Below are 27,309 nucleotides of genomic sequence, written 5' to 3'. Positions count from 1 at the left end.
CCTCATATCCACACACACATTGCCTCACTTCAGGTATGCTCTTCTACCCGGGGGATCTATTGGCAGACTCATTGTCGGGAATCTGAATGGCTCAGTAAACTCGTTCAGAGCTTAGGAAGGGAGTGAGAGCATATTCAGTAAACAGAAGTGAATTACTTGCTCTGTATAGGTAATAATTTCTTAAATTTCTATACTATAAATTCAAGGATCCAGATGAATCATCTTAAGGTCATGACCTTACTTTACTTAAAAATAATTATTTCATTGAAAGAAATACAACTACATATCAAGATCTTTTTACATATAAGAACAAAAAAAAGTCTGTAGAGTAAAAGGCACAAGGAATTCCCACTTTACATAAGGTTTTTAGAACGATGATGCATTAGGAAAAAGAGATACTTAATTATACATCTTAGGAAAGCTTCCTGGTGGGGAAAAGACCAAAACAAGAAAAAAAGTAACTCAGAATATTCACACATGTCCAGCAATAGAGGAAATAAATAAAATTCTAAGTTGGTAGCTCCAACCCTTGAGTTTAAGGGTTCAAAAACCCCTCTGTTAATTAATAAGAATGGAGAGAAAAAGCTGATCATTCAAGAATGTGTTTAGTCTTGGCCAACAAAGGAAAGTATGAGCCCCTGCACAAGGTTCCTTAGTTAACTTCTCCTCTTGTGAGGCAGATCCTCCCAATGTTAGGTCAATGATGCCTTTGTCATCTGGTACTTGAAAGTTCACGACTCAGCATTTCAAAGGGACCATATGGGACCATCTAGTCCAATCTCCCTTCTTTGACAGAGGAGAAAATGGAAGTAGAGTGGCCCAAGTTCACATAGCTAGTAACTAGCAGAGTGGGGACTGGAGTCTCGTGTTTTTCCCATGTTGTTATCCATACATTCAGGTCAGGAAGCTGTTCCTTCTATTTAACGGGAATGTGAAAACTGGCTCAGGAGTTTGAGCTCTAGGTCAATGTCATAATCAGTTTCTCCCTCTTTTTCCTCTTCTTTTTCTTCTCTTCCAAATTGCTTGTGGCATCAGAGAAAAATTCAACTTCACTCTTTGCCTCACATTCCCTTTTTAGAAACTCAAGGCCTGCCATATTGAATCCAATCACATCCTGGAAAGAAACACAAAGAATGTTAAAAAAAAAAAAAAAGCCTAATTTGCCAGAGGTGAAAACTAACCATTCCTCCTCACTCTCCCCTCCCAAGTACTCTACGTAGGCATATGTGGGTCTTCAGAGTTCCATAGGGGCAACTTGTATCTAACGGTGAGCAATGCAAGTCCCTAGTCACTGATGCCCTGGGGCCTGTACCTATTCGCTGTAACAATGTAAAGGTACTTACCCGGACTTCACTGACTTTTGAAATGGTTGTTTTCTTCAATTTCTCTATCACTGGTACAAGCATTTGGTTACTACTGATTTGTCCAAAGTGAATCCTACAAATAACAAGCAAAAAGAGTGATGATCCAAAAAGCTAGGTTTGTCTTATCCCCTTCCAAAACAGGAAGTGTTTCATCACTTAAAAATTTTTAAAGTGCCTAAATATCCATTGGCTCAAGGATGAAAAACATTGCTTCTGAGAAAAAAGGCAGCACAGATCCTTAATCACATGGAGCTGTGGCTACACATAGTAAGGACTTGACACAGATTTGCTAAATTTAATTCAACCCACACATGGAGCATACGCTTGACAAGTGGCCATCCAGAAACCCGATTACAAATGTCTACTGGCCCCCCCCCACCTCCCCAATCAAAACTCATCAAAAAGGGTGCTCCATTTTAGCATAACATGGCCTGTGGCCAACTGGAAGACTTTGTATTTGATCCCCAAAACAACAGGGAACCTTGGAATTTAGAGTAGTGGAGTGACATGGTCAAATTTGTACATAAGGAAAACCTCTTTGGCAACTGTCTGGCTTTTAAAGTCATTCCCAACCTGGCCCCAACCTCTCTAGCTTCAATGTATAGAACTTTCTTTTCCACACTCTACCATCCAGTCTAATTGGCTTTCCTTCTTCCCCACACACACCCAGCACTCCATCCCCTATCTCCATGCCTCTGTAGTTACCTGCCATGTTTAGACTATATTCTCTCCTAACCTCTATTTCAGAGAATACATCATTCACTTGCTTGAAGACACATCTGAAGCAAAACCTCCTATGCCCAAGATTGCTGATTCTCCCAGATGCTAGCACCCCCCTTCCAAATTATCTTGTATATACTTTTTTGTGTTCCTCCACAGAAAATCCAAGAGGAGCCAAGTTTCATTGCTTTTATCTTTGTATCTTTTTAACTCCTTATCTGTCATTTAAGAAATTAGCTGTTCCTTTTAGAAGCCTGTCATCTGCAAATAAGATTATTATTCAATCTAATTCATTTCAATACACCTCAAAAATGAACTATGTGCATGGTACTGTGTTTTGTGCTAGAGACAGAACAAAGACAAAATGAAAAGAGCCTCTACCATCAAAGGAAATTCCTTTTTACTGGGACATAACACATATACAGAGTAGAAACGAGGGAGTAGGGAAAGGTTTCCTGAAAAAGGTGACACCTAAGAATTTTAAGAGGCAAAGGTAAGTAGGGAGGGCATTCTGGGCTTCGAGGGCAGAGGCTACAAGGGCAAGAAGGAAGAAGGAATCACAAGTCTGAAAAACACGACAGTTTCACTGGAATGGTGAGTGTCTAAAGACTATTGTGAAATAATTCTGGAAAAGCAGACTGTGATCACATCGTAAAAAACTTTGAAGTGCAAAGCTAGAGAGTTTGTGATTTGTGCATGATACAAGAAAGTACCTCAGATTCAGCAAAGGAATGCTATGGTCAGATGGGTGCTTTAGGAACTTGATTACTGCAATTGTGTGGAGGACAAACTGGAGAAAACAGAATATTGGGAAACCAATAAGGAAGCTTTTGCAAGAGATCAGGCTACAGGTGATGAGGTCCTGACTGAAGGTGATGGCTGTGTGAGAAAGGTGGGCAGATGTGAAAATGCCATTGAGGTATCTAATCAATAAGATCTGGCAATTAACAATTTGGGGTGAAGGGAGAGGGAAAAGTCAAGGACCACTCAAAGGTTGTGTGTAAATAAAATCAATCAACCAGCAAGCAAGGAATTAAAGATGGTAGCAAACTCAAAAGTGGGAGGTTTGGAGAATAAGTATCTTGGGGGTGAAAAAAATGAGTCCCATTTTTGCACCTGCTGAGGAGATACCAATCCATGTGAAGATGTCCAGGTAATATGGGACTAAAGTAGAATAAAACAGAGTAATTGTCATGAGCACTGCCAGGTCAAAAGTATGCCAAGGTTTCCAATGAAGACCACAGCAAGGGAAGAAAAGGACATTCATACAGTGAAAGTAAGACCTAGAATCACAGAAAATCCCAAAGGACCAAGTTAAGCTATAAAAATACAATATGAATACTCATGTTTAAGCATTTCCACAATTTATGTCCTGTCACTCCTTGTAAAAACTCAAGAGAAACAGATAACTACTCTTATTTTAAAAATAAGTCAATTCCAAACACAGCAAAATAATTTATATGCATAAGTTTACACTCCATTTTTGGACTGACTAGAAATGTGAATGAAGAATCTCAGGTCCTCCTTTGGCTGTGTGACACTACCTTTAAATAACCTATGATGTGGAGATGTAGTGATCCTTGGAGAGAGAATATTACCTGAGGAGGAAGAAGAGGCACCGGCAGAGGAGTTCGATATCAGAGCCCAGCTCGAAAAACTCATCAAAAAGCTTCAGAATATCAGGCACGTAAGAGAAAGGCAGCACCAGGAGGGCCTCTTCCAACTCACTTCAACAACAAAAAGGAAAAGGGAAAAGCACAAACAGAGTTGTAATGATCAGAACAATAACCCCACAGAACAGAAATCTGTTTCTAATATGGCGCCAAGGACTGTTTAGTAGAAAAACAGCTCTCCTCTATTATCAACTGTGATGCTAGAAATATAGACAAATCATCTCTAACTTATAATCTCTCGATTAACCTTTTTTGGTTAATTCCTTTATTTACAATCTACTACAAAAACACTCAAGTCTTCCAAGAGCTCTGCTAACCTAAGAACAAAACCATAACCTTCAAGGTGGCACACAGCAGGGTGGCATCAGTTATGGGTGGAACCAGACTCTTCTCTGGAGCAACTCTTAAAAGTCTGTGGTTCTAAGACTGTCTAAGATTCCAAGATAACCTTCAGTTAGTAATTATTGTTTTGTTCATTCATTTAGACGTGCATACTAACACACTTTTACACACTGCCATCAAAATTTATATGCTCATAAACGCTAGATCTGGACTCTTGTCTTAGACTTGTCACCATTTTGTGCACCAGTCATTTAACTTAATCTCCATTTTTCTATCTACAAAACTTGCCTTGCTGACCTCTCACAACACCGCTGTGGAACATCAAATGAAATATGCAGAACGATGCTTTGAAAACTATTAGTGTTATGTCACCATTAAGTAACTAATGTTTAAATTGCAAATGAGTAGTTGGTGCCTATGTTGACAGTTTCTCATGCAGTGATCAATTAAATGACTATTAACATCCAGAGAAAGTAAATACCAGCACAATGATTGATTTTCTAGGGTGTTAACAAAGTCCTGATGAAGACAGCATCCATGGGCATACTAAATTGTTTTCTTTTAAGATCCTCCCTAGTGCTCATGCATGGGGCTCTGCATGTGACAGGTACTCAATACACACTCCTGATTTACATAAGTAAAAATTTAAATTTTAAATAAAAAGTCCTGCTATGAACAAAATTTCCTGGCACCCACCTTGACTTGACTCCTTTAAAAACTTCCAGTACATACGCGGAAGGCTGTAAATGAAGATAGATTATCAGTAGTCCTTCTTTGGCAAATTAGCCAAAAATTACAAACTACAAAAGCTTCCCATCTCATCTAGGGGAAAGGCTGGCATGACTCAAGGATATTCTTCTCAGAGCGCAACCAGATGAAGTATTATACAGGAGATCCTAGACAATGAACATGAACACCCAGAAGCCCATTTATGATGCCCAACTAATGATTAGAAGCACATGCTAGAATCTAGCTAAGATTCTTAATATCAACATGTTTCCCCATACAAACACAAAGCCCTTTTCCTTCCTTTCCCTGAGAGGACATAATGTATTCCTCAGGATGTCCAAAGAGGAATGGTGGAAGCCCTTAAGCTGTACTCACCGAGATGCTTCCATAAGCCATTAAAATGGGGTTAACTGGAAGAGGAACCTGTGGAGAAAACAAGGTTAAATATAATTAATCTCCAGAGTCCTTTGTTAGATTAATATCTATGCACTATGAGGACTTTGTGACCAAGACAGCATAGAAATAAGTCTTGCTGGGCTCTAGTTAGGGGGTAAAAGAAAAAAAGCAGGTCTAAAAGCTGCCAGAACAATGTCTGACTCCTGTAACATATATGACCTGCTGCAGTTGAGCTTACTAAAGGAAGACTTTATCATCTCATACCAAAATTTCCCATACTTACTTTCTCCATGAAACCACTTTCCTTCATGTATCCCTCTCTCCCTCAGTCTCCTCAGGCCACGTTCTTAATGTTTACATTACAAGCACCCCCCCACCACATTTACTTCCTTTTCTTTTAAAAAGTCTACCTCATCATTTGACCCACTGCCTTTACTCAGGAAACGACTTCAGATAAACCCACTTCCCAAAGGGAAATCAATGGCTCTCTCACCTCCTTCCCTGCAGCTTTACAAATGGCTTCATGTTCTTTCATCTTTGCAGTCTCTTCTCGGTATAGAACAATGGCCTCCATAATTCTCTCGGCCTGTTCAGGAAATACAGGGAAGAGGTTAAAACAATATATTCCATTAAAATCAGAAGGCCTGATCTAAAGGGTCTGATCAACATCCTTGCTGGATTTAATTTAACCAAATGCAACTAGAAAAATCCTGCAATCCAGGCACAAAGTAGTCAAATGAACATACAAGGGTCTCTGATCAGTAGCATCCCCACTCAGGTTGCACCACCCAACAGCTAAAGTAGGGCAGTGACAGGAACACTCGTGTGGGAGAGCCAGCTGTTTCTTTTCTTCCCGGGCAGCCCTCTGCTGCTGGCAATAATCATCATTTCACCATTCCTCTGCCATAAAAGGGCCTTTCGATTGATAAGCAGTAAAGCAGATTTGTAAGAAAGCAGAGGCTGTGCCAAGAAAATAAGTACTCCCTATTTCTACACTAACTTACCGCTTTGAGAGTTTCAATGGTTTTCTTTCCAGGGAAGTAAGTGTCACCTTGAGCCTCTCCAGGAACCTGCATAAAGAAAAAGGATATTTTAAGTTCTTGTCACAAAAGCTGCAAAAACTATGATTTTACTTAAATCCTTCTAGAAGAACATTCTCCTCCTCAATAATATCTAATGCCTCTTTTTAAAAAATACATATTTTATTTTTTCCCCAATTACATGTTAAAACAATTTTTAACAGTTTTAAAGTTTTCCCTCAATAACATCTAAAAGGAAGATCCAATTTCTTAAGTTTCTTTCAGATTTATCTCTTATCAAAAATGAAAACAATTCTCAACAACCTACTAAAATTTAAGAAGTGGTATTACAATTATTCAAACTCAAGCTTTATACTATTCACACTAATTATAACAATTCAGAGTGTTTTATAGTTTACAAAGCTTGCTCTTCACAAGAATCCTATGACAGGCAATACAAATATTATTTCCATTTTGTAGATTAAAGAAGTCAAGGACAGGAAGGTTAAGTTATGGGCCCAGGATCACACAAGTAGGCAAGGGGCAGCATTGGGATTTGTAAAGACATTTCTTCAATTACAAGACAAACAATCATACTGAACTCCCAATAATCTGCAGGACATTATTTTTGCTATTGCCAAGGAATTTTTTGTGGAAGACAATGATGCACAGATAAGTAAATAACATTACCTATGGAACCAGCAATTTACCACACCTCCCCAACCTCCCACCAGTTTATAACTGGAAAAATCCCAAAGCAAGTTTGGGAATTTGTTGCTTTAAAATAAGACAAGTTATAAACCCCAATTCTAACAGTCGAGAGAGCTTTACTTACTACTGGCTGGTCTTCTTTGGCCACACTCTCCTCATACTCTGCTTCTCTTTGCTGCCAAGATATAAAATAGAATATGTTAATTTATCTCAGTGGCACAGAGACAATGAGATGCCTCAGAGAATACACAAGTTCTTTACAAAAATGAGGTGAGCTCCCCAGTCAATGACTAATGCCCTCTGAACTGAGCTCTGTCCCCTACAGGAGGCCACCCACAATCCTTCAGCTGGATTTCTCCTGGATATGCCCCATGAATGCTAAGATGTCTGAAGAAGACAGTCTTACCATCTCCTGCTCTTCCTCCAGAATGAGCGGTTCTTTAGTTCTCTCCCACAGTCTGAGGGATTTGTCATGGGATGAAGATACGATGTAATCCCCATTAGGACTAACAGCCAAGCACCATACCTCCTGGTGGTGGCCCTGGAGAAAAGAATGAGGCAAGTGAGGAGGTACAACAGTCATCCATCCCAGACTCAGAATTACTTTAAAATATAGCTGGAACAGAATGGTCAGCAGATTACCTCCAAGGTCTGGATGTGCTCAAACCTATCTGCATCCCACTGTTTAATCTTATGATCTTTCCCAGCAGTGAAGAAGAGATGAGACTTAGGAACAAACTGCAGATACATGACACTGAAAATGAGATAAAAACCCGTATGTAAGCCCCCAAGGTAGTGAAAGAGCCCTTGAATAAAAAGCCTCCCAGATGTGAATGGCTAAAGCTATGAGCAGCTGTCCCCAGGGAGCAGATATAGTCTCTATTGGCCACACTGGACTTTTCTTTGTTACAAGTTCCTGCCTGCATGAGGCTACATGGACTTCTACAGGACAGGAAGAACGTGGGGGTGACCCATAAAGTGGCTTTGGAGTCACTTTTGTGTGAAAGGACCACCCACTCACCTGTCATCATGGGCAAAGAGAGAGCGATGACAGTCCCCAAAGTCTAAGCCCCAGATCTTCACATTCCTGTCTGCAGAGCCAGTTGCTATCAGTGCCCCATCCTAAGATGAAAGTTCAAGAAAGGAATCGTTAATATTAATTTTCACAGTCCATAAGGTTTACAAAGCCCACTCCACACAACGACCCTAGGGGTTATGTGATCCAAGGTTCACTTTTACAAAGAGCCCCTGATGTTCACACGACAGGGCGAGATAGCCTCAAGTCTTATCTTAAATGAAGAAATCAAGGAGTCCCAGCAACCAAACATTATCTCAGAACGGCCATCCTCTGATTAAGGACAATAGATAGCTTTGGGAATCTTCTAAAGCTTTACTTACATAAGAGATGTCCATACACAGAACAGGTAGTTTGTGTCCATATAAAGAGAGAAAAAACTAAGCACAAAAAGAAAGAAAAACAATAATTTAGCTTACATTTTCAAAATAGATACAATTTACCATCCTAAGATCTAACTAACATTTGGTGCAACGCTCACTTTTTTCCAATGTCTAAATGGCCAAATATCAACCCTAAGATGAACGTGGCTTTAAATTCACTGCATGCCTAGCAGAGTGCTTTGAATAACAGCTTCCTCAATATTTATAACTGAGAAACCTAATAAAATTTGAAATCACTTAGATCTCTTGCTGGTAAACCAATTAATGGTGGGCCACAGCTCTAGGAGGTACTGAAAAATTAGTTGCCATAGCTCTAATCCTGAGGCCGCTAAATACAAAGACTCTGCAAACAGGAATGTCTAGTAAGTGCCTGTTGTAGGGTTAATTAAAGAATACATTCTCACTGGCTGTCCCCCATGTCTGAAACTTTCTTCCCCCTCCTCTCTGCCTCCTGGCTTCCTTCGAGTCCCTGTTAAAATCCTCCCTTCTACAAGAAGCCTTTCCTGATCCCCCTTAATACTAGGGCCTTCTCTGTTAAACATCTCCAATTTGTCCTGTATATCTTGTTTGTACATGACTATCTGCATGAGGCTTCCTCTATTAGACTGCAAATTTCTTAAGAACAGGGACTGTTTTTGCCTTTCTGTTTCCTCAGTGCTTAGTACACAGTAATTGATTAATAAATGCTTATTTACTTGACTTAAAAGAGAGACTTGATTTCTAGCACAGCTGGGGGGCTTCATTAAAATCTCAAGAGCATGAGATTTTTTTGATAGAAGGATACAAGTGAACTTTGCCTGATATATACCAAACCAAGTTCATAAAATAGGTAAAACTAGTGTCATTCACTTAAATGATTCAATTTATGATTATTTAAACAGAAATTTACATCTTTATCCTATCCCTGTATAAAATTATTCGATTAACAAATATCTGATTTACAAATCAGCTTTTAAAGAAAGTATTATTTCTCAGAGAGAGGAACACCTCCAGAAGGGGAAAGGAACCAGTTACTTGATCACCAGTTCAAGCCACAGTATCAGGGTAAATGTTCCCCGAGGCTGTACCTTCAAAGTGTCAACATAGAAGATTTTCACTGTACAGTCCAGCAAAGACACAGCCAGTAGCTTCTGATTGGGGGAATAGCACACAGAGAGAACTTCCTCATCAAGCTGCAAGACACGGGTCTGCTTCACAGAAAGCCTAGCACCATATGAGAAGAAAACACGGTCTAAATGACTTCTGTGATAACATAAACCTCTGAAAGTCTAGGATTATTACAAACAAGATAAAACAATATCTACTCTTCTGGATGTCAAACCATTCCTCAGAACTACCACTTACCTTTTTTGGGCACAGTTTTCATCTTTCACCAACTCAAAATCCCAGAACTTGACAGATTTGTCAGCACCACCAGTTACAAAGCCACGCTGAAAGACAGAACCAAAAATTAATTCTGGAAGCCTAAGCATCTCTAGTCCTAGAAAGAAACTCAAAGGCTGGCCCCAACATGGGATACTAAAGAGTGTCTTTCTGTCCTAACAACCTGGTATGGAAGTTATGGAAATGGCTACAATCGGGAGAAAATCTCTCAAGATTATCCTATGGACACAAACCATATGTGACAATTAGAGAAATTCCCTGTTGCAGCCTTAGTAATGGTTAATTACCGGTGAAAGGTTTGTTGGCCCACTGTGCTTTAAGGAAAAGAGACTCTTCTAGAAGTGTCTTTAATCTGGTACATAGAGGTTCCTCTTCAGCTGTCAGTACTTCCCCCTACTCACCTCCCCCTTTCCATCTTTCTTTTAAATCAAATAACAACAGCAGATTAAGGGAAGTTGTAATTACTGAGACCTACATACTGCCACATATAACCTGACTCCAATCAGAAGTTATTTTTGGTTTTAGTTTGAATGAAAAGATCATTTGTATAAGGATTAACTATAAATTGATGGGAATGATCTTAAAACCAACACAATAAAACTTACATTATCATGCATCTAAGTGAACAGTCTATCAAAGTGTTAAAAGTATTCACTGAGAACCTCACAACGCTTCCATTCCTCAAAATACTTTTAAAAATGCGTATCAATTTAGAAATACACAGAAAACTGTGTCATTCTTCATCATACCTTATTTTTGTCCCAATTTGATTACCCATCTTATTCACCAGACATGGCTCTGAATGACTTTTTGAGATTGCCAGAAAGTCAAGTTGACCCTCAGAATCCAAAGACAAGCCATTAATAACAATATTGAAAAGTATGTGCTGTCAGCAGTGACAACAATTCCACAGAAGTCCCCCAAAATGTTCTGAGCAGTCAAAGAATCACTGGATGAAGTGTATATAGCCTAATTATTTTGAAAGGGATAGCAGTGATTATTTGATATGGATTCTAGTATATTTGCTTAAAAAAAAAAAGTCATATTATTATATAGGAGTTTTTGCTCCGAAGTCTCAGATACTTTTAGTGTACAGGAACTCAAAGGCAATAGGGGATGAGGGGAGAAATGATCTGACAGAGATAAATAGAAATCTATATCTATCCATGGAAGAAGATAAAAGAGAATTTAATTCCTAAAAGACATGTTTATCTGGAAAAAATGTCACATAAGGAGCCTCAAGGTCTGGATCAGATCATATCTGCAAAAAGGAACCTCTTGGCAAATAAATCCTGGGAAAAGCATGCGTGGCCACTGCAAAGCATGACCCTAAGAAGAGAGCTGTGACATTCTGAGGGAGAATCGAATATTAAGAATCTCGTTTACTTACCTGATCTGGAGAGAGGGAAACTGACCATAAAGCTCCATCATGTGCTTCAACTGTCTCCAGCAAATTTCCTGAAGCCAAGTCATAAAGCTGCAGCTTCCCTGTCTAAAAAGATACACTATGAATACTCAGTGACATTACTGACCATATGAGTTAAGGAACAGACCCCAGTTCTAGTCTTCAGACTCTTTACTGGCATGCTGGGTAACAATGACACTTATCTATACCCAGTTTTTCAGACTTTAAACTGGGAACACCAAGAACAAAGGGCCTGGATAATCAAAACAAACCTACAATTGATTAGCAAATGTACAAGCTAATAAATAGAAGACTACGAGCCCGACAATCAAGCTGAGCTGTCTAACTCACTCTCCAAAGTAGTTATTATGTCTGTAATCTGTTAACAATGAGACAAGGTCATACTTTCATCACCACTTCCATTATTATTCTCCGCAGGCTATAACAACCATTCTTTATCTCTTCTCCTTCACAACTACCTTCCTAGAAAACTTACTCTTACTCTTTTCACTCATTTCTCAAACCATTACCATTTGAATTTCAACCTGGCTACTAAATAGACTGCTCTTCATCTTTCTCAACTTTTTACATGGCTACTAACATCTTACACTGCTAACCACCCCCTTTTCCTGGATGCTCTCTGGTGTGTATTCTGCATTCACTTATAAATACACAGATTGCTGCCCCATGATGGCATGGTTTGTTTCATTCCCTCTTCCTATCTCCAATATCTAGTACAATGCCAGGTACAAATTGTGCTTCATTACCTGGTTAACTGGCTGACTGACTGGATGCTGAGGCAAAAGAAAGGAAAGGAACAATGATGCAGCATAGTGGAAAGAGTACCTGATAATGAGTCATGAAGAGACAAATTTTCATTATGGCTCTATCACTTACTGACAGTAACACTTTGAGCAAATAATTGAACCTCAGTTAACATCTCAGTTTATGAGTCATAAAGACAGCGAGGCCCAAACTTATTATTAAGTAAAAATAATACTACTCATATTTATATTTTGCTTTAAAAATTTCTTAAAAGATTCTTGCTATAGGTCTGTAAGACGGGTAGAACTGAACATCTAATTGTAATTCTTTCCACTAAACTAACATACCTCTTAAATTATAAAGTACTATACAAATGTATCTTTTTTTTTTTTACTTTTTAATTACTTTTAAATTAGGATGAGCATTTCAAACTGCATGATCCAACGATCGGAAGATGATGGGCCTGTACCCTTCTTTTGCTGCTGGTTAAAGACCTAGTTGCCTCTGATTACTTAAAGAATGCTATTTCACAAAAAGATCTGAAAAAGTCCTAGAAATTCAAAAGAAAGCCTTCATTTACCTTTGTTCCTATGATCACCTGCCGATCCCCAGGGACAAATAATGAACAGAGAGCATATTCACAAGTCATTGTCCGAATACACTGCAGTGTGGACCTATGAGAAGAAAGGAAGGATCACGGGATCAGACATTAGAAAAGGAAAGGACCCCAGAAACTATCTTCTCTAATTTCCTAAGCAAGTAAGGACAGAACCTTCTTCACCTTACAGAGCGGAGAATCACGCCCCCTCCCCCCCAACATTCCACTATCTCTATCCTGAGATTCTAAAGTTTCAAGGAACCTCAGATCAAATTATTAGATCATTTCGACATGTGGGTTGGTCTTGTAATCTCAGCATTAAAAATAAAAAGCCTTAGTAACCCAGGATTCAAATAACCTTTAATACCTCTATAACAGGACCTACTTTATGCCCTCGAGAAAGACCTTTCTCGAGCAATCAAAAAAAAAATTTCCCTTTGTGGAAACCTACTCATTATAAAGTATCATGGAATATTCCTTATCATCAGTAAGGGAGGAAAAGAAAGGAATGGCCAAAGCAAAGTTGGCTCCTGAGTTAGGACAGCAACATTCCAGATGACCACTTCTTATCCAAAAACAAAAGAAACACATTTTCAAACACCCCTAACGTGTCTTAAGAGTTTTTCTCCACGTTCACCTGGCTACTTCTTCCCACAACATGGTACTAATAAAAGGTCAACACTGCTATCCAAGGGTACAGTAATGGCAGCCTGATGAAGCAAATCAAATTTCTGATTTTTGATCTGGCCATCACTTAAATTCCCTTAAACTGTTTCCTCATCTGAAAAATGATAATACTAGTACTACTGTCCTCACAGCATTGTTTTAAGACTAAAATAATGTTTTGTGTGTAGAATACTTTGCAAATTATAAAGTCCATTATGTAGATGTCATTATCAACAACACTTAATCATATAATTAACGATCATTAATAATTATCTGCCACACTATTGTTGAAATAATGAAATTTTGGCATTATTGATTGAAATTATTTAATGATTATAATTAGCAGAATTAACATAAATTGTACTTAATAATAAAATTCAAGTGTGTATTACTCAGGCCCAAATTTCATCTTACAGCATCATAAAAATTTTACATTTAAAAATTTAATATGAAATACAAAGCAAAATTCAAATTTACTACAAACTCAGTCTCAAGTTATAGTTAAAAAACAAAATGTCACATGTCAGATGAATCTTTAAGGAAGTACATCTGGTGCTTGGGGAACCAATAAGCTTTTAAAGTTAAATCACAAAACAAAGAGAGCACCTTGGTCCTGTGGAGAGCAGCTACCAAGAAAAGCAGATTCACAAACCTGTTCCATATCTTGACAGAATCAGCAGCTGCTGAAAGGATAGCAATGTTGTCAGAACTAAACGACAAGGTCCGGACATCACTGCGGTGGCCCCCAATGGTGATCCTGGCTGTCCTGATGGGCTGTGGGGCAGGAGTGGATGGATTCAGTGTATACACTTCCACTAGATTGTTTTGCAGCAGGAAGACAGCTTTCAACCCTCCATGGGGAGAATGAATCAAGTCAAAGGACCTGTGTGGAAAAAAATGGATTCCAGTCATAAGCTTGTTACATCTCTACACACAAAAATGTCCTCTTCTCAGTGTTCAGAAAACTCTAACCAATCTGGATGCAGAAAACATCAATGGGATATTCAATTGTAAATAATTCTGAAGATTCAAAAAATGTCGTGCCCACATAATCCTAACAGTAGCAATGCTAACAATATGATGTTGTTTCCAAGGAACAACATTTTGTAGTACGTCACCAATTTATTGTTTTTGTCACAAAGGAGCAAACAGGGTAAACTACTCCTTAGCGAGGTGAAGATAGAAAGCCACAAGGATGGAACAAAGAATGAAGACAGGGTTGTGTGATCTAAGTGAAGGATTTATTTTTCAAAGAGTGACTTGCCTAAATCAAGAATCCCTTTCTATGCCTAGTTAGCAGTAAGAACTCTGGTTTTTTGTTTACTGACTTTTGGTTTGGTTTTATGGGGGAGAAAGAAGAGGAAGGGAGAAGAAAGGCTATGACCAGCTTTGTACAATGACCAAGTCAACAGCATGTACTAATAAGCATCTAGAATGTAGAATGCTAGGTGATGGTGTAAATACAACATTTAGATAAGAGAAAGAACCTGCCTGCATCAAACTTACAATCTAGCAGTGGAAAAAGGCATATAAAGATAACTACAACACAAAACAATACAGGATATAAAACCTAGATATAAAACCAAAATTCTTTGTGAGGTATGAGGGGGAATATAATAATATAAAATTACTGACTTCAGGGATGAAGGCAAACCTCATGAAGAAAGCTGCAGCTGTGGAGATGGGCTATGCCTATCAAGAACAACCTCATTCTTTTGGATCAAATGAAAATGCAACTGCAAAGATCTGTCTGAGAGCTAATATCACATTCACTCACTTGATCTTTGCCGAAGCTTTGATGTTAGCTATCCGCTGGATCTCATCTTGCAGAGACATACTGACCTCAAGACCATCTTGCTCCCCTTCACCTGAATTTAATCTAGAAACAAAAATACAAATAAAAATACCCTAAAATGTACAATTCTTAAAAAACAAACTGACTTCTGTAGTTCTCAGAGCATCCTTCCATTAAAAGAATCCCAGTGTGGCCCAAAATAATTCCATCCAAAACAAGTGCTTTTATTCAAATTCTTAAGGATTTCTTTTGACAGTGGAACTCAAAAGCAAGTTAACTACACATCTGTCTATGCCATAGGCAGACAAGTAAAACATGCCAAAAACAGGTGAGGAGAAATAGTTCTTGTGTATGTGCCCTGTGTACAAAGAAAATGGGCATTAAAGTAGACAGATCTAACTAAAATGAGTTCTTGAGGAAATGAAATATCCACTCTAATAGGTTTTTCTAGAGAAAGTAACTCAATGAAATGGATGGCTAGAGCAGCTTATATTACTGTATTGATAACATAAGGAAGGGTCCAGTAAGAATTGCAAAGTCCATTAAGAAAGAATGAGATAACGTGGGTATTTCTTGCCTTTTCAGTGGGGGGGGAAACAAAGAGAATTTGGAATTAAAAAAAATTTTTTTAAATTAAAAAAATAAGAAAGTTGTTACAGAAGGCCAATTAAAAATTATTTGCTTAATACTTTCAGAAATTGGTATGTAAGGCTGCATTAGCCTCAGGGACCTAGATCATGTGTAGTTATCTTACCACTTTCTAAGGAGCAGCCTTAGAATATTGAACAATCTTCTTCTCCTAAGGCTCCTGTCCCTTATGGAAAATTTATTGCCCAGTAAGAGCTAAGCAACTTGTAAGGTGGATTCCAGATAAAGGCAACATCATTTATTCATAACTTATTATTTAAGAGATAGCTGACGGCGACCTACTTCGTGCCACTAACTACTGCCTTTAAAAAGGAGGGGAGTGAGGGTAGTTCTCATTCCTCTAAATGAAATTGCAATTTCCCCATTAGTAAAATATAGATTGTGCCATACATGCATAGTTGAAATAAGCTGACAGAACTTACTTAGCTTTTTTTCTGGCTTTCTTAATTTTCTTATCCATTTTCTTCTGAATTTCCGCTTTGGAAAGAACACAAAACACTTCCAAAACAGAATCAGTTCCCTGCAAAAGACAAACATATTGACTTTAGTCCAACAACCAGGAAAGCATATTGAAGACTATTTTATCTACAGTCAAGTCTCACTCTAATTCTTTTCCTCTGCCAGGAGTAGGAGGGCAAAGAGTGCTAAGTTTGGAATCAGAGGAGTTGAGTTCAAATCCTGGCTCTGCTATTTACTCTGGTGTAACCTTGGGCAAAACATTCAGTCTCTGAAGGGGCAGTTTCCTCATCTTTTAAATGAGGGGAATAGATTAAATGATATTTCTACTTAGGGAAATTTCAAACTATTCAGATTTGAAGCTACAAAAGGGATATTGACAATGGTGCTACTAAAGCGTATCTATAACAAACAGTTCTCACTTTACATTCAGTGGACCATTTTGCCGACCTCTACATAAAGCAATTTTTATATAATGTGAATTTGCCCACAGATGAAGAGAAGAGAGGGAAGAAGGGAGGCAGGGGCCACCACATGGTTCCCAAAGGTGGAAAGGTGGGGAAAAGACACACAGGCAGATAGGAGAAGAAGGGCAAAGGTCTCCTCTCTAAGCACCAGACGTCTCAAGCCTAGTCCCCAATTAATTGGCAGCAGCCTTTCCATGCTTTTTTTCCATTTCTTCTGCTTTCACTTTGGTGGAATGCCACAGAGCACAAAGCCAAGGAGCAGTGAGTGAGGGAGTACTGTATGGTAGTTAACATAGGTGTTTTTTGGGAATGTGGATTTCTTTCAGAATTCTTTACAAAAACTCAAATTGGATTAACATGAATTTACATAAAGCAAGAACTGTCTGTATATGGACAGTAGGCTGAGTTGGGGACTGATAAAAATACACGGTGACTCATTTGTTTCCCAATGTCTCTTCTAAATCTAAACCTATGATTCTATATAAAGTCCTGTAATTTCTTTGTACCTCAGTTAACTGATCTGTAAAACTGGGATACATTTAAAATAATAACAACCCTGACACCAATAACAAAGTAGGGGGACCTTAAGATGTAAACGTCTAGACAATACTCTGAAATGAATTAACAGGATCCACAAAAACATGTCATTTCACATTTTATAAGAAAGGAGTAGTTTTCTATTCCATTATGTTTATTACTTACATGACAAGCGAGAATCCTGCCTGTTCGGTCAACAGCAAGATTTACAACTCGGTCTCTTCCTTCTCGCATTATGGAACCAGCTTTGCTACATGAAAGAATACGCTACAAAAAAGAGAAAGTGGTAAAAGGCAGGCTCTGACACATCTCTGGGAGGAAAAATAAACAAGTGAACAGTGGGATTCAAGATGACTGACATTCTCTACAAAGCAGCACATGCACATCCCCAAACCCTGCAATGTTCCTTCTCTAACTCATCAGTCTTAGGAAAGAGTTATAACGGTAAGGATGGATCATTACATCCTCAGGGTCTTCATCTGCTTCTGGGTCCCCAGTTTCTGTTCCATGATTCCTCTGCATCCCAAGTGAAGATCCTCTACTCTTCTTTGAGTCAGGTTCATCAAGATCTTTCATCTATTCATTGCATGCACATGGAAAGACAAAAAATGACACTGTAAAAGTGGCTGCCATCTTTGTCCTGATAATATGGAATATTCCCACCCTAAAAGCTGGTCAGAGAACACCATTAAACTCATCATTGCCAGGATAAGAGAGAAGTGGTCAAATAATTACCTCCTCTATATAAGTTATGTCCCAAGCCCTCAGCTCACTGTCTGCAGCTCCAGTGATGAGACGTTTTTCTTCAGACACCAGAACCATTCCCCAAACCTGAATAAAACAAAGAGCATGACTTTTAGAAGCTCCATTTGTTACAACATCTCATTATACTAGTATAGGTATTTTACAATGAATTTTCTTAGGGGTTTTTCTAAGAACAAGAGTAATTTCATAGTACAGTATCTTCCTTCTAAGAGAGGAAAGACTAACCTGCCAAGTATGGAAGCAGATTGGAAAGAGAATAATTGGGGGCCCTATGCTCCAGACTTGGCCACTAAGGAGTTGTGCGATCTGGACCAAATCACAGTTCTGAGGGCTTTAATGGCCTATTCCACAAAAGGTGAGAGCTGAATGTCATAACTTCTAAGATAATCCATTCCAATACAGAACAGCTTTTTCAGCCCCATAATCAATCAACAGTTATTAAATGTCTATTCTGCACCAGGCACTAAATGGGGTTATGGCTAGCCTTGGCAAAGGGTCATTTCATTATCAGAGAATAGGGGAAAGGAAAAGAAAACAGAGGAACATGTAAAGAGGTTTTGAAATGAAGAGAATGGGAGAACAGGAAGTTCATGTCCAATGGTCTCACTTTTTTGGTGAAGTGCAAGGCAAAGTCGTTAGCTGGGAGGGTGATGGAGGTGCAAGGGCTTGAGGAGGGCAGTGAAAGTTTTGAAAAGCTGCTGTGGGGAGCGAGATAGGGAATCCATTAGAGAGGGATAAAAAAAACTGACTTATTTCAGTGAGGGTGCAGCTAAGTTTGGATAACATGTATATACAGTTACGAGATTTCCCCACCTTCATTCAGTAGCTTGCAGGTAGGAGTAGAGGGGCTGGGTGGCAGGAGTAATCCTGGGGTGAGGTCTGGCAAGAGAAGAGCAGTAACACAAGAAGATGGCAAGGGATTCAAAAGCAGAGGATAGAGTAAAATTGAAATTGCTAATTAATGGACTGAGTTGGAGAAGGAAGAAAGTGAACTCAAACTGGGGGAAGGGTTTGAAAGAGTCACTGAGGGGTAAAGGGAAAAGAATGCCTTGTTGAGGGTGAACAACACGTATAGAAAGAGTGAAAGATGCACAGTGAGAGGAAAAATGGTAGAAAGAGAGGTTAGGGTCAGCTACAGCAATGTGTGTTTCCAAATGGGGAAGTGGGATACTGGAAAAGTAATGGCAAGAGCTACATGTGTGATGAACTCATGTGGCTGAGGCAGAGCAAAAACACAGGTCGCAGGATGTGAAGAGCCTGAGGAAATGGGAAGTAGGGAATAACACCTGCATGAATACGAAGGGCCCCTAGTGTAACAGCAGGAGTTGGGGAGCAGAACAAGGCAGTGAGACAGGGACTAAACACCTGGAGGAATGAAAGGAAAATGACCTAAGGGTAGGAATGCAACTACCTAATTTGGACTGGGTGAAAAAATTTTTCTCTGGTTTCTCACTCCTAAATTTATTCCTTGTAGATTAATATCTGTCTTAACAAATGCTCTTCCTCTGCACCCTCACAACATACTGCACACAGTACAAATGCTCGGTAAATATTTCTGTTCAGCCTCCAGATTTCCCACAAGAACAGTGATAGTGGCAATGGGGTGATAGGTCCAGAGAACGAAGTACTTCTTTGTTTCTCCATTTCTTTGACCAACCTTTACCAAACCTACCTTAGGGGAAGCCCCTGGGGAGGGGACACAGATACTGAGAACATGAACCCTGCTCTCACCATGATTTACTTAGTACAGTTACAAAGCCAGAGAGCATGTGGTAAGTGATCTGAGGACTACAAACCCTGGTCTGGCTCAGGTCACCCTTCCCCAATGGCCAATGACCTGTCTTCACACTGCAGTTACCTCAGTTCTGTGGCCAACCATGGTTTTGAAGCAATGCTGTGTATCAAGGTCCCACCATTTCACTACAGTGTCTTTGCCACTGAAAGTAAAAACAGAAAGATGGTTTGCCCAACAATGTCACACTAACTGGAAAATCAATGACCCAGCTACTGTTTTACAAAGAATCAACCTACAGCAATCCTGGTACAATCCAGTAATAGTATAAGGAATCTAAAATGCATAATGATCCGAAGCTATGGAAGAAGACATGGGAAAAGAAGGGTCTTTAAAAAAAACAAAACAAAACACTATATTGGGGGAAAAAGGAAGAAGACCTGAAAGCTTCTACCATATATAAGAGGAAATCATGGGATACCATATTCTAAAAGGTAAAAGAAAAAGGCTTACAATCAAACTTAACTTGCAAAGCTGAGTGATAATACCACAGAAAAAAATGGGCCTTTAATGGAATAAAGAACTTTCAAGCATTTCTGATGGAAAGGCCCGAACTCAGTACTAATGCTGAAATACAAACATGAGTTCAGAAAAACCTAGAAAGGTAAACTGACTTGAGCAATTAGAGGTTGCTGGAGGATAATGTGGTAATAGAATCCTAACAGAGGGAAAAGAAACAATTGTTCCTTCAAAACCTTTATATCTTTAAAAAAAAGAAAAAACAAAGACCTAGAATCTAAGGGGTGGGGGTGTAACACTGCCTCTTAGACAACTAAGAAATGGCTGAACGAAATATGATCGAAGAAGGTAATAGGACAGCTCTTTTTAGGGCGGCAAAGAATTGGAAACTTGGGGGGAAAGCTCAACAACTGGGGAATGGCTGATAAAGTTGTGTCATATGATTGTGATGGAATACTATTGTGCTAAGAGAAATGACAAGGGGGGGGGGGGTTTTCAGAAAAAATCCAAGACATACTGATGCAAAGTGAGGTGAGAAGAACTAGGAGATCATTGTACACAGTAACAGCAAGGTGGCAAAGATGATCAAGTGCGAAAGACTTAGCCACTCTGATCAATACAAGGATCTGAGACAATTCCAAAAGACTCATACTGAAAAATTACTATGTACCTCCAGAGGGAAAATTGATGAACTCTCACTGTAAATTACAATTTTCTCACTTTATTTTTTGAAAGATGGATATTGTGGAAATGTTTTGCATGATTCCACATGTATAATTAAATGATATAATTTTGTTTGCTTGCTCAGTGGGTGGGAGGGAAGGAGAGAATTCGGAACTCAAAAATTTAATAAAAGAATGCTTAAATTTTTTTTTTTACATAAAAACACTCTAACTAGCCATCACATGCACCACCAGTAGTATATTGAGAAAAATTAAAAGAAGGAACTATTTTTAAAAATGACAAAATATAGACTATTTGTGAGTAGCAAGAAATTAAAAAGAATCCTGGGATATATGAAGGGATACTAAGAGAAGAAAGCAGAACCAGGACAAGCTACATACCAGGTCAGCAATACTAAAAAGAAAACAATTGTAAAAAACTTAAAAATTCTGATCATGCAATGACCAAATGTCTCCAAAGGACCTAAAATGAATCCTACCCACCACTCCACAGAGAGGTGATGGATACAAGGTGTAGAAAGAGACATACATTTCTAGATTTGACCACTGCACGGAGTCATTTTGTTGGACTATATTTATTTATTACAGTGGGCGTTTTCCTCTTCTTCCTTTTTCTCAGTTTTTAAATGAGAGATGGGGTAGGGAGAGAGGACAGGTCAGCAGTAATAATGCCCTAAAAGAGACAGCCAGTATAGTTTTTAAAAATGTACAAGAGTAAAAAAGGAAGAAAATACAAGCACAACAGTTTTGAAAGTAACATGCAGAATTAAAATATTTATAAAAACAGTATTAAATGAAGGTTCATGATTTCACATAGCACCTTTGTTCTGTTCTGCGGTGTACAGAAATGATTTTTGTTGTTCAAAGATTAAAAAAAAAAAAACCCTGCTTTTTGATGATACTAAAGGAGATACATTATCATCTAATTTGACACTACACCCTAAGGACCTTTCCATCTGCAGTGGAGCTGAGCCATTCCATATCTATGGAATGTGAGTTTCGAGCAAGAACTATTCTGTCTCATTTTTCTATTTGTATCCTCAGTACTCAGTACCCTTCTTTTCATATAATAAATCAGTAATTGCTTTCATTCATTTATTCACTCTTGAACAATTCCTGTGACAGAAGAGAAGTGAGGAAGACCTAGTAGGTTAACTATTAGGTCTTTACCTGGTAACCAGCAGGTTTTTTTCTCGGAGGAACACTGTCTGTGTGATGACATCCTTATGTCCCTTCAGACGGTAGAGGCCACTCTCATTGATCACATCCCACACGATAACATCCGTATCCTTTGAAGAGAACAGATATGGCAAAAATGAGATTATGTTGTCCACCAAGAGACCAGTCATACTTGCACTGCTGTTCTTATCTAACTCAGGTTTCACACATGCTACCCTGCCTTTCTAATACTGTGTGAAGAAGATAGCTTGGAACGTTTACAAGCAACAAAAGAACCTGAATGGCTCAGGGAAACTCATCTCCAAATCTTACTCATCCTAAATCCCACTCCAGGGAACTGCAGTTTCATACCACTGAAAGTCCAAAGCCTCCCACAGAAACTCTTATTAAAAAATCTTTTGAATATATTACCCTATCTTTATTTTATCAAAGGCTCAATACATCCCCCACAATTCCTACCTTGGAGCCAGACACTAGTCTGCCCCCCAGCTGATCATAATTCAGGGCAGTGACAGCTGCCTTGTGTCCATTGAAAGTCACATTCCCTTCACCACTCAGAAGACTGAAGATGCGGATAGACCCATCCTCATAGCCCACAGATAAGTGCAATCCATCTGGTGAGGGACATAAACAGGTAACTTCATGTTTAAGCCCCTGAAGAATAAGAATCTGAAAACACAAAAAAACAAGAACACTGAAACATGAGCTGTGCAGGAGCTAAGCTCTCCTTTTTGGCAAAGGTGGGGAGGTACTTGAACACTTAATGTCTATGACAGTTCTTCAAATCTTATTTCAAATAGTAATTACATGCTGAGTCTTTTGAGGCAAGAATTATTAGTTCCATTGGCCAAATGAAATGAAGGCACAACAAGTAAGGTGACTTATCAAAACAATGTAAAGTAAGTCTGCCAGGCATGAGCAATGAATCATAACATTTTTACCTCATGCAAATGCTAGCAATAAAATTCTGATTTGGGGGCTTAGAGGTTAAAAGTATTTAACATATTATTTGCAGAAGAACCAATTTCCAGGGCATCAGAATTATTTCCAGATTCTGCCTATAAAGGAATTAACTTCTTAGGACATATTATGCACATAAGCAGGGAAAGATGGAGGACAAGCAGCCAATCTGCTTACTCCTTATTTTATCATGCCTGCCTCTATCTGGGCCTCACTTTCCTTATCTTTAAAAAAGGAATCAAACTAAAAGATCTCTTCTAGCCTTTTTTTAGCTCTAAATCCTATGATTCTCTCTCCTCCTCAACGTAAGAAAACATTTTAGTTTTTACCCTGAAATGCGCTGATAAGATGTAAGACTGGAAATTTAAGATCAGGCAAGTGGTACAAAAGCAGAGTTCTGAGAAATAGCAAAAGGTCAGCAGATTAATTCTTTCTAGACACCCTAAAGATATTGGGGAAGAGTCCCTGGGATTGTGGTAATGCTGGCACCCATAGTTTGGACCTGATGTTATGCTGTCTGTTCCCAAAGGAGGAAGATCCCTGTTTACATGAGGGTGGGTGGTCACAGACAGTTTGCCTTCTAGCATTTCCCTCCTCCCTACCCCCCATTTATCCCAATATAAATCCTGCAGTCACTAGTGAATAGCTACTTTACCTTCTCTCCTTTCCGTATATCCCAGATGAAGACATGCTCACAGGCCGGCACTGCCACATAGCGCCCCTTTTCACCACGCAAAGTTACAAAGACGATGTTGCCCTTCTGGCTGCCAATCAAGCCAAAGACGGCACTGGCAGCATAGCGCAGGTACTGCCTGGTGAGCCCCATAGCACACCATTTAATCCCACGCGAAGCAAACTACCTGTAAGCAAATAAACAATTCAATTCTTCTGGATCCCCTGTACCATCAGACAGACAGCTACTGAATAGCCACATGATTAACAACAGAAAGCATGTGCTTGTTTTTTATATTGTTATACTAAATTACTCTTAAAACATAAAGCTACACCCATTATCTATCTTTGGTCTTCATTTTCTATACATTCTTGACTAATGTTACTCTAACTCCAGATTGGTTATGTCTAGTGCACTTTAATCAGATCTGTGACGTTCAAGTCTCAACAAAGCTGAATAACTAGCCACACTCTGCCCATTTAGCCATCAATGATGCTAAATTTCTTCTCTTATTTTAATTAGCCCATTCAAAATTAAGTTCTCAGCACTTTCCCATTTCTCCATATCTTTCCCTTGGAAACTGAATCCACTCCCATGGCTTAACTATTGCCACAGTTCAAATGACTGCCGTATCGTTCTCCAGGGCCAATTTCTCTATCTCCATCACTCTATCACTACAGTACCCTCACTGTTACCTCAAACTCAGTATGTTCAAAATCAAACTAATTACCTATTTCTTAAAACCTTCACTTTCTTCTCACCTTCCAGTTTTCTATTAGAGTCCCCATCATTCTCCCAATCACTCAGACTCAAAACCTTAGTCATTTTTAGCTCTTTCCAGTCTCTTGTGCCCAAGGTTTGAATGTCATCTCTGCCACTAGGATTCTTAAAAGCCTGGTCCTTCCATCTCTGCTCTTCTCTCCCTACAGATCCCATCGAGGAATTCATCCAATCAGAACTGAAATTTAGGGGACAGTTCACAGAGGACCAGACTGCCATCTTTTCTACACATTCTTTTCTTTATTACTTTTAGTAACTCACATTAGATTGACAACAAACTCCTAGTTGGCCTCCCTGCTCCAACAGTCAGACGTAATAATACTCCTTAAATACTACTTTTCATCCCAGCATGTTCACAATGATAAACATTCAATGACTGTAAGCTTTCAACTCCAAAGTCTCTGCTTGTCTTTAAAGACTATAAATAAAATACCTCCAACCCAATTAATCAATGTAATTTTACTCCAACTACTTCTCAATGTATGTCCTCACGGGTGCCCAGGTTTTCTCACACTCCTTTACTCTGACATCTACCCTTCTGGTCTGTGTTCTTATTCAAATGATGCCCCATTAAAAAAAAAATGCTCCCTTTTTGTTCTCCACCCATCCTCAAAGCCCAGGTTACCTTCTACCTGTTCTATGAAGCTATCCTTGCATTATATTCTGTAGCACAAAAATTCAGCCTTGAACAGGCACTCTGGTAAAGTGGGAAGACTTGTATGCATAAGGTAAAAAGGCTGACTAACCTATCTCTGATGCTCACTATCTCTGTGACCTTCAGCAAGTCACTTAACTTTTCTGGTCCTAACTTTCCCAATCTGTAAAATGAGGGTTCGTCATCACACCATATACCAAAATAAACTCCAAATCGGTACATGACCCTAGCTATAAAAGGGTCAAAAAGAGTAAGATAGAAATTATCTTTAAGTCACATGGAAAAGGTAAGAGGTCATGACTAAATAAATGAGACAGGATTATAAAATATAAAATGGACAATTTTGATTACATAAAATTTAAGTTTTTGCAGAAACAAATCTGATGTAGTAAAAATTAGAGGGGAAACAGGTAACTGGGGGAAAATGTTTGCAATAAGTTTCTGATACAAGTTTTCTATGATAAAAGGTCTCATTTCTAAGACATATTCTAAGACCTGATTCAAACTATTAAGAACAAGAGCCATTCCCCAATAGAAAAATGGTCTAAAGATTAAAAATAGGCAGTTTTCAAAGGAAGAAATTCAAATCGTTAACAATCATATGAAAAAATGGTCTCAACTGCTAATAATTAGAAAAATGCAAATTAAAGCAACTTGGAAGTTCCACCTCACAACTATCATCAGAGTAGGAAAAATGACAAATGTTGGAGGAACAGGTACTCTAGTGAAGTCTTGGTGAAGCTGTGAATTGATCCAGCTATTAGGGAAAACAATTTGGAATTATGCTTAGAAAGTTACCTAAGTGTGCAAACCTATTGACCCATCTGTACCACTATAAGGCCTATCTCCCAAAGAAATAAAAGAGGAAATATTTATAACGGTTCTTTTACTAATGGTCCAAAATTGAAAACTAAAGCAAAGTGCCCACTGGAGAATGGCTAAATATATAGTGGCCTAAGCATCTGATGGAATATTACTGTATCATAAGAAATGATGAAATGAACAATTTCAGAGGAAACTGGGAAGGACTTTACGAACTGAAGCAAAGTGAATAGAAATAGAACAATTCATACGACGATAATGTTACAGAGAAAAACTCTGAAAAACTTGAGAATTCTTAATCAGTGCAAAGATAAATCATGAAAACAAAAAAATGAAGATGAAACAGGCCACCCACCCTTTGACAGATAGGTGATGAACTTAAAAAAATGCAGACATGCAGATTTTTAGACATGGTTAACACGGAAATTTTGCTAAATTATGAAGATACATACTGAGGGATGTCTGTTTTTTAAAAATTTGCTCAAGGTTGGGGGTATTGGGTGCAACTAAAAATACTGTCTTGAAAAACATAAAGTTAAATAAAATGAAGATAATTTAGCATTGAAATTAATAATAATAAGTTAGGAAATTGGCTTCTGAGGTCCCTTCAAGTTCTAAATCTAGGATCCTATGGCATAGTAGCCTTAACATCTTAACCTTTATGAGCCTCAGTTTGCTCTTATAAAAACGGGATAATAACACTCACGTTGGCTGCCCTGAGGGGTGGTTGTGAGAATTATGTAAAACATATAAAACATACTTAAGATACATTTCAAGGTACTATTAAGTACCTAAGCAAGGCAACCTGGCTCTTACAAATTCAGTACCCTCTTACTGAGGGTAAGAAAAGCACACAGTGCCCATTTAGTGAGTTACCATGACCGAATAATTCATCAGACAACCGCCAACCTGCTGGGGATGTATCCCTTAGAAGCGGCCCGGGGGGTCCGCGGGCAGTAGACCCCCGTCGGCTGGGGGAGGGGAGGGCTGGCAGGCCCCTCCAGGGCAATGTTTTCCGCCAGGAGCGCCTCTCGCAGCCCAGTGGCGTGGAGAGATCGACAAACGTCTCGGCACCTCGCATGCGCCCCGGACCCCTCGAGCCGCAGGTATCTCCAAGCTCCCGGGGTGGGGATGGCTCGTGCTCACCTACGGGGACCGGTTCACACGCGGCCTCCCCAGGGGCAGGTGAGGGGGCGGAGGGTGTTGGAACAAAACGACCCAAATCGTAACCCACAAGAGTCCACTCACCTACCCGAGCCTCCGGCCGGGGTACCCCTACAAACACCGGGGGGGGGGCGGGGGGGGGCTCCCAGGCGTCCGAGAATCAGGGGAGCTACCGAGGTTTCCACGCGGATCTCCAGCCAGCTCGCTGTAACTAGGCCTGCCCCTTCCGGCCCCGCTTCCGCCGG

General features: G+C 39.2%; 2 protein-coding genes across 5 annotated transcripts in view; one reads left to right on the top strand and one right to left on the bottom strand.

Annotated features, from left to right (window-relative positions):
- Nucleotides 1-218: 218 nt before the first annotated feature.
- Nucleotides 219-27,308, bottom strand: WDR3 (WD repeat domain 3). 3 transcript variants are annotated; one of them, XM_072644505.1, is made up of 27 exons: nucleotides 27,149-27,308; nucleotides 23,626-23,830; nucleotides 22,470-22,679; nucleotides 22,002-22,120; nucleotides 19,756-19,834; nucleotides 17,868-17,963; nucleotides 17,595-17,708; nucleotides 17,298-17,399; nucleotides 16,095-16,192; nucleotides 15,007-15,108; nucleotides 13,882-14,112; nucleotides 12,546-12,639; nucleotides 11,186-11,287; nucleotides 9,757-9,842; nucleotides 9,480-9,615; nucleotides 8,353-8,409; nucleotides 7,976-8,076; nucleotides 7,597-7,708; nucleotides 7,361-7,495; nucleotides 7,079-7,129; nucleotides 6,229-6,294; nucleotides 5,718-5,810; nucleotides 5,204-5,251; nucleotides 4,796-4,839; nucleotides 3,683-3,811; nucleotides 1,344-1,437; nucleotides 219-1,114 (listed from the first exon to the last, which is right to left on the bottom strand). In XM_072644505.1, exons 2-27 carry the CDS (start codon nucleotides 23,794-23,796, stop codon nucleotides 959-961), a joined length of 2,826 nt encoding a protein of 941 aa, XP_072500606.1. In that variant the 5' UTR covers nucleotides 23,797-23,830; nucleotides 27,149-27,308; the 3' UTR covers nucleotides 219-958. The 3 variants fall into 3 exon arrangements, with proteins under 3 accessions (XP_072500606.1, XP_072500607.1, XP_072500608.1); XM_072644506.1 differs by having other exon boundaries at nucleotides 27,153-27,287; XM_072644507.1 differs by lacking the exon at nucleotides 27,149-27,308 and adding an exon at nucleotides 26,810-26,894.
- GDAP2 (ganglioside induced differentiation associated protein 2) overlaps nucleotides 26,916-27,309 on the top strand; it is a 70,718-nt gene continuing 70,324 nt past the window's right edge. The window contains exon 1 of one of the 2 annotated variants that reach the window (XM_072644511.1): nucleotides 26,916-27,006. The gene's annotated coding sequence lies outside the window, so the exon portion shown is untranslated. The remainder of the gene's footprint in view (nucleotides 27,007-27,309) is intronic. The other variant, XM_072644512.1, reaches the window with a different exon arrangement.

Source organism: Notamacropus eugenii, chromosome 2 (assembly GCF_028372415.1).
Source record: "Notamacropus eugenii isolate mMacEug1 chromosome 2, mMacEug1.pri_v2, whole genome shotgun sequence".
NCBI classification, from domain to species: Eukaryota; Metazoa; Chordata; class Mammalia; order Diprotodontia; family Macropodidae; genus Notamacropus; species Notamacropus eugenii.
This window is presented reverse-complemented; position numbering and strand designations above follow the sequence as displayed.